At 50.0% G+C, this 12,381-nt stretch overlaps 1 protein-coding gene across 1 annotated transcript; it reads right to left on the reverse strand.

Moving 5' to 3' along the window:
* Positions 1-447: 447 nt before the first annotated feature.
* Positions 448-2,489, reverse strand: Hapln2 (hyaluronan and proteoglycan link protein 2). Its single transcript, XM_026405079.2, has 5 exons — positions 2,402-2,489; positions 1,825-2,178; positions 1,527-1,643; positions 1,233-1,415; positions 448-932 (listed from the first exon to the last, which is right to left on the reverse strand). The coding sequence occupies exons 1-5, from the start codon at positions 2,487-2,489 to the stop codon at positions 652-654; spliced, it is 1,023 nt and encodes a 340-aa protein (XP_026260864.2). The 3' UTR covers positions 448-651.
* Between the last annotated feature and the right edge of the window lie 9,892 nt (positions 2,490-12,381).

A 12,381-nucleotide genomic window follows, 5' to 3' on the forward strand; every position in this document is an offset into this window, starting at 1 on the left:
CTTTGGGGACACTGAACTCACGGCCAGAACCTCCCCCTTCAGACCGCCCTGTTCCTCCAGCTGCTCCAGGAAGCTCCGCGCCGCGTCCAAATTGTGGCTCATGGCACCATCGGCCCGCAAGGTCCGGTCCAGTAGTTGCGCTCAGCGCTACCAGCCTGTGATAGCCCTTTTGTCGCAATGCTGTCTTCTGATAACCCATCCTTTGGAGGCAGTGGATCCCCTCCTCCTACCCTGTCTTCTCAGGCGCGCAGTCTGCACGCTGGGTCCCGGGTCATTCCTCCCGCACACCCACACCCCCACGCTTCCCAGCCTCATCAGACACCGAAGGTCCCCACGTTATTTTATTACTGTACGCAGAGGCCAGTTAATTCCTCGGGGCGACCCTCCGCCCTGTGTGTCTGCGTTCTCTGGGATAGGAACCCCGTGGTCTGCGGTCCACCGGTCCAAGGGTCGCACGCAGCCGCGAGGGATGCCACCACCTCCCTCCCCAAAGCCGAGCCAGCCGGAGTCCATGGCCCGAAGCCCCTGGCTGGGAAGGCAGGTCAGGACGGACCGCTCCGCGTGTGGCGTGACAGAAGGCTCCTGGGAAAGGGGCGGCAAGTGACCCCGCCACCACTCTTCTTGGCGGGCGCTGATGGGGGGCCGTGGATTCTACTCCGAGTAGCAGTAGGTCCCGTAGGCCGCCTGCTGGGGTCTGGGGAAGCCGAAGCTGCGCACCCCGGGGTCCGGGAGGCCCCCGCAGCGCGGCCTTGGCGCAGTGATGGGGAAGCGCACGCTGCCGTCCGCCAGCCAGCCGCCGTCGCATTGGTCCAGCCCCGAGAACTTCCAGGCGGCGTAGAGGTGCCCGACCTTGGCTACCACCGCCCCGCGCCGCCGGCACGCCGCGTGCGCTTCAGAGAGCGTCAGTCGCCCAGGCACGAAGAACACCTGGCCTAGGGACCAAAGCGGGGTCACTAGCCGCGAGGAGCGGGGAGGCGCGGTGGCGCCAGGATTCAGACCCCCGGGCTGCGGAGCAGGGCGCAGGGCCAGGTGGCAGAGAAAGGGTCGCGGCAACCGGATGCAGGTGGGTTTCGGAGCGGGGAAGGAGCCCCGGCGTCGGGCTGCTGGAGGGACGGCGGAACCTCGGGAAGGGAGGCCACCGCCGGGGACACGCGCTTTGCGCCCCGAACTTTCCGTCCCTATTCTTCAGACCCAGCCCCAAGTCCCGGTGGACGGCTCCCTCCGCCCCTCACCTGCCAGAGCCGAGGTGAAGCAGAAGGCGTCGTAGCGGTCGCGCTTGCGGTCGCGTGGCCCGTAGCTGCGGATGCCCGGCCGCCCTCGGCCGCCGCACGGAGCGCGCGCGGTGAGCACGGGGTAGCGCACGGAGCCCTCCAGCAGCCAGCCCGCGTTACACCAGTCCAGCCCCTCGGTCCACGCTGCGCAGGGCGGAGGGCGGGGAAGACAGGCGTCAAGTCACCGGGCTCTCCGGTTGGGCCCCCGGTGACACCCGGGGTGGGGTCGGGCGGTGCCGGGGCTTGGCCGCTCACCCTGGTACAGCTGGCTGTAAGTGGCCAGGCGTCCGTCCTGCTCCTCGCACGCCTGCTTCGCCTCGTAGTAATTGAACTGGTACCGGCCGCGGCTGGGTTGGTAGGGAAACACCACACCTGCCGGGGCGGGGAGTCGGGCGGGGCGACAGGTGGGCGGAGGGGAGAAGAGGGCCGTGCGGCCTGGGGAAGCTGCTGCGAGGACCCGGGAGCGGCGGGACGGTGCTGGGACGGAGTTCTGGGAGACCCGCGCCAGGCGACCCTGTCCAGGGAGGAGCAGAAGGCCGCGGAAGGGCCTCACCTTCCAGGCGCAAGGTCAGCGCCACGCTCTCGTCCTCGATGCCGTTGACGAGCTCGCAGCGGTACCGGCCCTCGTCCTCCAGGCGCACGCCCTCGATGACCAGGGAGGCGTCCAGGCGATGGCCCCTACGCATCCTGGCGCGCCCTCCCAGAGGCCCATAGCCCCGGGCGTGCAGTCCGTTGGTGATGAGGATCAGAGTCTCCCGGAGCTCCCCGGGCTCCACTTTGCTCCAGCGTACCTTGTAACTGGGAGGCGAGGCGCCCAGGACGCAGGGTAGCGTGGCCGTGGCCCCACGACGAGAGTGAATGACCTCGTGGATGGGGGGCAGGAGGTAGTGGGGGCCCGGGTGGAACGCTGGGCAGAGGGGGCCACAGTGGCAGGAACCCCCTGATCCTCACTGCCCCAAGTGCCCATGCAGACCCTGCCCCCAGAGACTTTCCCCTGGTCCCCTGACCCTCTCCATTGCCCATTCCCCACTGACTCTCCTAGTACCTCTAACAGCGGCCCTTTCCACTCTTCCCACCCCTGATGGCTCCCCCCAGTGTGTTCCAGGTTCTGGGCTGGGCTGGGGTCTTACCTGAATCCCCCAGGGTTTTGTGGAAGATGGCAAAGGCCCAAGGGAGAAGGAGTCGGCACAGTGCAGGAAGGGTGAGGCCACCTGGCATGATGGGCCGTCCGAAGGCACGGTCTGCAGGGCACAAAAGGGGCATTCCCTAGGACTGGGGGAATGGGGTGGGGAAAGAGGAAACCCCTTAGGAACTCCCGGAGGGAGCTATCCAACTGGGAAGCCCAGGGGGCAGAAAAGGAGCTGGTGACAAAAGGAAGGTATTGCGAGGGGAGGGAGTAAAGACCCCACCCACTCTGCCGGAGGGCCATCCCTCTTCCTGGCCTCCATCAGCAGGTCCTGATATAGCATCTCTGTCCCCTCCCATCCCAGGTGCTACTTCCTGAGCTGCCATCCAGTTGTCATCTCCAGTCTGTCCCCCCCACACCCCTTCTCCATCCCAAATTCAGAATAAATATAACCCTGACATCTCCTGCTTGAAACAGTGGCTCCCCAGTGTCCTGAGGATGAAGCCCAGTCTCCCAGTCTCCCTATGATCCAGTCTCCCCTGCACGGCTGAAATCCGACCGGTGCTGTCCCTCACCATCCCCCACTCTTCACTGTGCTCCAGACGTGCTGGACTTCTGGCAAATTCCAAAGCAGCCCAAGTTGAAGGTCACGTCCTTTACACAGGCATCAGTTGGCCCCCACCCCCTCTGGGAAAACTTTTCTCATTCCCAGTTTGCTATACTGTAGTGCACTGTGATCTAATGTACTGGACTGGGATTGTTTTTCCTTAGAAGTAATTTTATTAGTATCTAACCTAGTGGTGTGAATTTGAAAATAATCATGTGCATGTGTAGATTATATAAGTGAGGTTTTCCAGAAGTTATAAAGTATAAAATTATAAAGCCATAAAAACTATTTCAGGACTGTGGTTGTGGCTCAGTGGTCGAGCACTTGCCCAGCATACAAGAGGCACTGGATTGGATCCTCAGCACTATATAAAAATCAACCAATCAATCCATATATTATTAAAAAACTATTTCAAATGCAATTGTCTATTTTGTCAGAAGATTCCCTCCTTCTTTGTCATATCTATTTTAAATTAGACTGAGGACCCCTTGACCTGGTTTTATTTTTCAAATGTGGCTCTTCCACATCCTAACTGCAGAACTTTAGACAAGTTATTTAACCTCTCTCTGCCTCCTGTCTGCATTAGTAAAATGTGGATAATAATAGCATACCTATCTCACTGAGTAGTAAGTAGTTGTGAGGATTTGATGAATTAATATGGTAAATGTAAAGTGTTTAAAGCAGTTCCTGATACAGAGTGTGTGTGTGTGTGTGTGTGTGTGTGTGTGTTTGCGTGCTTTCATCACCATCATCCCCAGTTCTTAGCTCTTGTTTGTGACACACAGTAGGAGTGACTGTGGGTGTTTTAATGAATGAACTTATGTTAAGGACCTCTGAGAGGAAGAGAGAGGGTATGGGGAGAGAAAGGAAACTTCCTGAAGAGTAGCCAGAAATCTAGAGAACTGAGCTCCATCTTCCTGCAAATGAGGACCAGACACTAATGTGCTGGAGAAACAGTTTAGACATAAGTAAGAAGTTCCCAGTGATTCAAAGTGAGAGTACTTGGGACAGGATCTGAATGAGAGACCCTCTTGCACTGTTAGGAAAACCTGCTAAATAAGGGTGACCATGGCCAGGTGTAGTGGCACACACCTGTGATTCCTGCAGCTGGGAGGCTGAGGCAGGAGGACTGTGAGTTCAAAGGCAGCCTCAGCAACTTATCAAGGCACTAAACAACTCAGGGAGACCCTGTCTCTAAATAAAATACAAAAAAGGGCTGGGGATGTGGCTCAGTGTTTAAGTGCTCCTGGGTTCAATCCTCAGTTACCTCCCCCCACCAAAAAAAAAAAAAAGAGAGTGACATGAGAACTGACATTGAATCTGGAACCAACTATAATGACAGCTAGCATCAACATCTTAAATGTTCAACATGTATAAAGACATGAATTGGCGTGAACATACAAAGATATGAAAAATTGTGCTCTATATGTGTAATAAGAATTGTAATACATTCTACTGTCATGTATTTTAAAAAAACAAATAATTAATTAAAAAAGAACTCTGAAATGACTAAAAAAATGTTTAAAGTCAAATATGCCTGACACCACTTCAAGCACTTTGTGTATATACTTATATACATAAGTGTGTATTTCCCCTTCCTAGCAATCCTGTGAGGACAGGAACTAACAAACACCATATGACACATGTTGAAACAAAGGTGCACACTTTTTTAGGAAACTTCAGTGTGGTCACATAGTAAGAGGAAGGATCTGCTGGGATTTGAACCCAGATCTGACAAGCTCTTTATCACTGATCTATATTTCTGTATTGTTCAAAAAATATTTTCTTGTCAATGGACGTTTATTTATATATTTATATGTGGTGCTGAAAATCTAACCCAGTACCTCCCACGTGCTAGGCAAGTGCTCTACCACGGAGCCACAACCCCAGCCCCATATATTTCTGTATTTTAAAACGAGTCCACATAGTGTTTTCATCCTCTTGCCAAAAATGACACGGTAGCCAGCAGCCCCATTGCCTACCTGTGAGAAGCTGGTCTCTTCCAGAGACGAAGGGAGCAATGCTCAGCCGCTCTCTGTCCTGCTCAAGGCAGTCAAGTGGGTCCTGGTAAAGGTGTACCTGGGTCTCTCTGGAAGTCCAAGCACTTTGAAGCCCCAGGGCTTGAGCACTTGACCAAGGCGGTTACTCCCTTTATACCTGTGAGAAAGGCTTCCTCCCTGTGCTCAAAGAAGAAGAGTGCTGGAAGCTTCTCTCAACCATCGGTCACTAAGCCAGGCTAAGTGACCTGTGTCCAGCCCCGCACCTTTATCTGTGGAGCTCACCGTCCTGGGACCAGGAGGAGACGATGGGCTTGGGATGAGGGGTGGGAACCAGGAGGGAAGATGGAGGAAAGGGCTCAGAACTGATTACCTGGAAGAGTGCAGAAAGCAGGTGCCTTGTTTCTTCTAAACCCTCATGAACCAGAAGGGGGTGGACTGACCAGTGGGCGTGAAGGTGCAGGACCGGTGGATGGGAATGAACCCTGAATGTGGCTCACAGACCCATAGCAGTCAAGCTCCGTTCCTCTGCTCTTCCATGTGGGTCTCATTTAGGCAGCTCCTCTACCTCCTGCCCCAGCACCTCTGCCCACTGGCGTCTGGGTGTGCATGGCCCTTTGGGAAGAGGCTCTTAAGGTGGGCTGCTTCAAGGACGCTGACCCCTTCTATCCAGCTCTGCCCTCCCCATCTGTCCGTCTGTCTGTCCTTTCCTTCTCTGCTCCCACCCATCGGAAGCACAAGTTCCCATTGTCTCTGTCTTTCCCCCTATTGTTGACTAACAGGGCCCCTTTCTTTATGCCGTGGGTAATGGCAACGAAATGTCAACAGCTGGGGATGTGGGATGCAGGACCGGCTGGCACATACCACCGGAAAAAGAGCCTGGGTGGGGGGCGGGCTGGGCTCGGGACAGGAATTGACATCCAAGGAGAAGAGAATGGGCTGAGGGGGAGAGAACAGGTGGTGGGAAGGTTGAAATGGGGTCTCCCTCAGAATTCCAAGTTGCAAGATTCTGAAGAGATTTTATCTAAGTCCAGGGGAGTGGCCTGGTGCTACTATTAATGCAGAGACATAGAAGAGGTGGAAATTAGATGAGGAGGAGGACTTTTCTTTCTTCCTTTTTTTTGGGGGGGGGTACCAGGGATTGTACCCAGGGGACTTAGCACTGAATAAACCACACCCCCAGCGCTTTTTATATTTTATTTAGAGACAGGGTCTCACTAAGTTACTCAGGACCTCGCTAAATTGCTGAGTCTGGCTTTGAACTTGTGATCCTCCTGCCTCAGCTTTCCAAGCCGCTGGGATTACAAGTGTGTGCCAGTGTGCCTGGCTTAAAGTCTTTCTGTTGAGGGATGATTCACATATTCAAAGAGCACACAGATCTTAAGTGTACAGGTCAATGACTTTTTTACCTATGTACACATCATGAACACAGGTAACCCCCTCCAGATCAAGATACAAAACATTCCCTACAATCCAGAATAAATCCAACTCCTTTTTATTTGTTATCAAAGCAGATGAAGGAATCCCACTATACATCCCCATTAATAGTTGCTTAGGAAAATTCAGGGCTTTAAATTGCTTCTTAGCTTTTTTTTTTTTTTTTTTTTTTTTTCTCTGCTGAGCAAACCTACATCTGTAGCCTTGGGTTTCTAGAACCACACAGTTCCAGAACTGGGGGTCACCTCAGAACAGTGAGCTTCCTCATTTACCAGATGAAGAAGAGATGGGGAAAAGGGTGGTTTGTCCCAAACCAGAACTTTCTGCTGTTTTCCTCTAATCCCTCTTTGGTTTCTCTTCAAGTCACTAGAGCTCCAGGTTCTCACTTGGACCACACAAGGGCACCCCAGTTGTACTCTTCAGGGGTCCAGTTGGCTGTATTCCTTCTGTTCACTCCATCCCTGTCCCCAAGCCTTTCCTTCCTCCTCCCTGGACAGTCTCTCATGAGAGAAGACAAATAGCCCCCTGTCTCCTCGCACAGGACGCCCTGATCCAGTGCATCTGATTGGCTTCTTCCCAGTTCAAAGAGAGGGAGAGGGAGAGGCAGAGGGAGAGGGACAGGGACAGGGACAGGGAGAGGGAGAGGGAGAGACAGAGGGAGAGGGAGAGGGACAGGGACAGGGAGAGGGAGAGGGACAGGGACAGGGACAGGGACAGGGACAGGGAGAGGGAGAGGAAGAGGGACAGGGACAGGGACAGGGACAGGGAGAGGGAGAGGGAGAGGGAGAGGAAGAAGGATGGGAGGGGAGTGTAAATGGCTTCGCAGCCTGGATGGTTGTCTCTTTCCCAGGTTCACGGATCCTCCTCCTCTTCTCCAAATCACTTCTTAACTGTGGCTGGAAGTCTTTGGTATGTGAACCCATAAAGGCTGAGCAGGGCAGAGAGGAAGGCCTTGAAGTATTTGATAGACGCAAGAGGAACCCTTTGAGGACATCCAGAGATCACATAGTAATTAAGTAGCCCAGATAGTTCATCCCCAACGCTAGAGGAGTTCTTCCTTGCCACGAAAGAAGAATCCCTCCAAATGTAGAAAAAGGTGAAAGGAGGATTGCTTTGTCTCTCTCCCTCCCGCCCCGTTGTGTTTTGTTTTATTTTCTACTGAGCCACACAACACCCGCCCCACTTTTAAAATTTTTATTTTTTTATTATTATTAATTAATTAATTTATTTACTTTGGTGCCAGGAATTGAACCCAGGGCTGCTTAACCTCTGAGCCACACCCTCAGCCCTTTTTTATTTTTTGTTTGAGACAGGGTCTCACTAAGTTGCTGAGGCTGACCTCCAATTTGTGATCCTCTTGTCTCAGCCTCCCTGGTTGCTTGGATTACAGGTGTACACCGTGTACACCACTATGCCCAGCTTTTTTTTTTTTTCTAAATCTTATTTAAAGGTAGGGTTCTGCTAAGTTGCCCAGACTGGCCTTGAATCAGTGTGGGCAATTTGTGAGCCAGCCTCCCAAATCTCTGGGATTACAGGTGTGCACAGCCCCTCCCAGTTAATTTGAATAAAAATAAAAATGTTAGGCCTAGGGCTGTGGATACAGCTCAATGGTAGAGCGCCCGCCTGGCATGGGAGAAGCCCTGGGCCCCACAAAAAATTTAAAAAGAATCCAAAAAGCCAGGCGTAATGGTACACACCTAGTAATCCCAACTACTCAGGATACTGAGGGAGGAGGAGCAGAAGCTCTAGACCAGCCTAAGCACCTTAGCAAGACGCTGTCTCAAAATAAAATTAAAAGGGCCAGAAATGTTGCTCAGTCATACAGAACCCCTGGGTTCAATCCCCACAAAAATACATATATAAAATAAAATGAAATTAATTTTGGGAGTGTAGTTTAGTGATAGAGCTTTTGCTTCGCAAGAGCAAGGCCTCGAGTTGGGTTCAATCCCCAGCACCGAAGAAAAAATGAAAATTCCCCTTTAGCACTTTGTTATCTAACCTTCCAATCGTGCAAGGCACTTATATATTATACATTTCCATTTCCATACATTATACATATAATTTAAATGGTAACATGCAATACGAAAGTACGCCAGCAGGTGGAGCAAGAGGGCTGCGTCAGCCGCGCGGAAGGCCTCTGCAGAGTTCTGGGCGCCACACCCAGTTCCAGTCAGGGATCACCAGATGTTTAAGGCAGAGGATGCTCAAATCAAAGACTTCACCGCTCAGGTGGTGTCCTCCGACTCAGAGCGCCCTGCGGACGCTTGTTTTTCTTGTGTTCGGCTAAGCTCTAGTTGTGAAAGAGGGAGTCCCAATTTCTCAAGATGCCTTGCTTCATGTTTGGGGCAGCAGTGCCAAGAGAAGAATAAGGCTGGGATTCCTTGGTGTCTTTTTTGCATGGTGGTTCCCTTTCCCTTCTCTACTCTGGCTGGTGTTGAGATCTTTTATACAGTCCCTTTCGGATTTTTTTTTTTTTTTTTTTTTTTTTTGTACCAGGGATTGAACTCAGGGACACTCGACCACTGAGCCACATCCCCAGCCCTATTTTGTATTTTATTTAGAGACAGGGTCTCCCTGAGTTGCATAGCACCTCTCCTTTGCTGAGGCTGGCTTTGAACTCTCGATCCTCACATTTCCACCTCCTAAAAAGCTGGGATTACAGGCCACCACGACTGGCCCCTTTCAGAAAATTTTCCAAAGCTTTTTTGTTTTTCTTTCCTGTCTCTCTCTTTCTCTTTTTTTCTCTATCTCTCTCTCTTTGGTACCCAGGATTGAACCCAGGGGTGCTTAACCACTGAGCAACACCCCCAGCCCTTTTATATATATAAAATTTAGAGGCAAGGTCTCACTGAGTGCTTAGTGCCTAGCTAAATTGCTGAGGCTGGCTTTGAACTGGAGATCCTCCTGCCTCAGCCTCCTGAGCCACTGGGATTACAGGCCATGTGCCACCGTGCCCGGTTTCCACAGCATTTTTGCTGATATTTCTGAAACTATTCCATTTGGATTTAAAAAAAAAAAAAGCACAGGGTGCAATGGTGCACACCTATAACCCCCAGCTTCTCCAGAAGCTGAAGCAGGAGAATCACAAATTCGAGGATTACATAGGCAATTTAGCAAGTTTCTGTCTCAAAATAAAAAGGACTGGGAATGTAGCTCAGTGGCAAAGTGCCCCAGGGTGCAATACCCAGCAAGGAGATGCAGAGAGAATGAAAAAGAAATAAAAGAAAGCCAGTGTGTTGAAACCTGTAGTCCCTAGGACAACTCTAGAAGTCCAGCAAGCACTGCAAAGGAGAGCCGGCCACCAGCGTTTACACAGGTTGGGGTTCCAAGCCCCTTGAGAGAAGTGTGGCCATGGAAAGGCGAGGCACAACTAGAGGAACAAGGGGACTTAGGGGTGAGAGACAAGTCTTGACCCAGATCCCAGAGAACAGTGGCTCCAAGGGCAGATGACAGCACTGTGTCTAGAGAATAAATAGTGAGCTGCACCCATACCGATGGCAGTACTAATGCTGTGAGCACATTTTAGCCCACTTCCTGTCTCTGTGCTCTGCCTGGCCCTCAAGTTACTCATCTACAACTGGAGGCAATTACATAAAATATGGGATAATGGTGAGAATCAAAGAAATCACCCCTCAACATCCACAGGGGATTGGTGTTAGGACCACCTGCAGTACCAAAATCTGGATGCTCAAGTTCCTTACATAAAACAGCCTTGTATTTGCATGTAACTGTGGCACATCCTTTCAAAAACTCTGCTGAGCAACATCCCCAGCCCTTTTCATTTTTTTGAGACAGGGCCTCTTAAATTGCTACAGGCCTTGCTAAGTTGCTGAGGCTGGCCTTAAAACTTGCAATTTTCCTGCCTCAGTCTCCTAAGAGGCTGGAACTATAGGCGTGGGCCACCACACCTGGCCCTCCTGTATATTTATTTATTTTAAAAATTTCACATTTTTTTTTAGTTGTAGATGGACACAATACATTTTTTTTTTTAATGTGGTGCTGAGGATCAAACTCAATGCCTCACACCTGCCAGGCAAGCTCTCTGTTTTTCTTCTCCAACTTTTTTTTGAGGGGGGGTACCAGGGATTGAATTCAGGGCACTCAACCACTGATCCACATCCCTAGCCCTATTTTATATTTTATTTAGGGACAGGGTCTTACCAAGTTGCTTAGCACCTCACGGGTGCTGAGGCTGGCTTTGAACTTTCCGTCCTCCTGCCTCAGCGGCCCTAGCTGCTGAGGTTATAGGCAAGTGCCACTCAACCTGGCCCCGATATTTTTTATCTGTGCTTGGTTGAATCTGTGGTTACAGAGGGCCAGTTATATGTTGATGTTTGTGAAAAATGATATTTTAAACTATAAACCACTGTGCAAAAATGTTATTTTATTTATTTAATTTTATTTTCATACTTGAGATCGAAATCACAGGCACTTAACCGCTGAGCCATATCTTCAGCCCTTTTTATTTTTTATTTTGATGCGGATTCTTGCTAAATTGCTGAAGCTGGTCTCCAACTTGAAATTCTCCTGCCTCAGGCTCACAAGTTGCTAGGATTACAGGCGTGTGCCACTGTGCCTGGTAAAAATTATTTTTAAATGGTAAAGCACAGTATGCTAGGAACTATAAAATTTTTACTCTCATGAACTCAAATGGTTAATGAATTAGGAAAATTAGAAACTGCCTAGACTGAGGATTAGGAAAGATCTTATAAGATCAGGCACACCTTTTTTTTTTTCTGAACAGAAAGAAAAGTAAATAACATTCTCTTAGGTAAATATTGCCAGTATTTGTTATATAAGCATTAAAAAAATCTCACATTGTATTGCAACCACAGATAGTTTCTCTTTCTGCAATTTCAGACCCACTGATGGGAATAAAAATGAGAAGAGGGGGAGGAAGAGAAATGGCACCCTAGTCCATGAGCCACGGAGGTTTTCTGAAATGGAATGCTTTTTATAATTGTTCCTCACCTTTGGCCCGTTTCCCTCTGCACTGAGAAACTCTAATTTGTATCCATTTGCTATTTTGAAATTATTATTCCTAATGAAAATAATGCATTAATTGATTTTTTCGAATGGTACTGGGATCGAATCCAGGTCCTCATTCATGTTAGGCAAGTGCTTTAACACTGAGTTAGCACTCCCAGCCCTGATCGCTGACATTTTTAATTGCAAAGATTACTGTTAAAGGGGCTGGGGATGTGGCTCAAGCGGTAGCGTGCTCGCCTGGCATGCGTGTGGCCCGGGTTCGATCCTCAGCACCACATACAAACAAAGATGTTGTGTCCGCCAAAAACTAAAAAATAAATAAATAAATATTAAAAAAAAAAGATTACTGTTAAAGAAAAAGCTTATTTGTTGATGTTTGTCAAAGCACAGTAAGGCCGACTTCATTCAGGGCCAGAGAGACAGGTTTAGATAGGTCATGGTAATGGAATTCTGCATTGGGGGAGAAGGATTGGGTTAACTCTGAATAGAATAGGGGCAAGTGGAAATTTATAGCCAAGGAGTAGGATGGGTTATGAAGAGACAATGTGAGGGGTGAGGGGATTCTGGCTAAACCAGCCTAACAAGGTGATCAGGCATCACTTGGGGCTGGTAAAGGATGAAGAACCTGATCAGATATTGAGAATGATCAGATATGAAGGGTGGGGGGTATTGCTGAATGGATTTAGCAGGGTTCTTTGCTAAAACTGAATTTTATAAAGTGTGTAGATTTGGCTGTGAGAAGCTTCAATATATTCAATAGCCTGACTCAAGTTTGGCTAAGCAATCATTGTCAATATAAAGAAGGGGGAAAGGGCATGGGGGTGGAGCACAGGATTAGCCTGTTCAAGGGTTCAATCCCCAGCACTCCATACCTGCACCCCTCAGAAGAAAAGAGCAGGCCAGGTGCAATGGCGCACACCTGTAATTCCAGCAGCTTAGAAGGCTAGGGCAGAA

Source organism: Urocitellus parryii, chromosome 11, assembly GCF_045843805.1.
Source record: "Urocitellus parryii isolate mUroPar1 chromosome 11, mUroPar1.hap1, whole genome shotgun sequence".
Taxonomy (NCBI): Eukaryota; Metazoa; Chordata; class Mammalia; order Rodentia; family Sciuridae; genus Urocitellus; species Urocitellus parryii.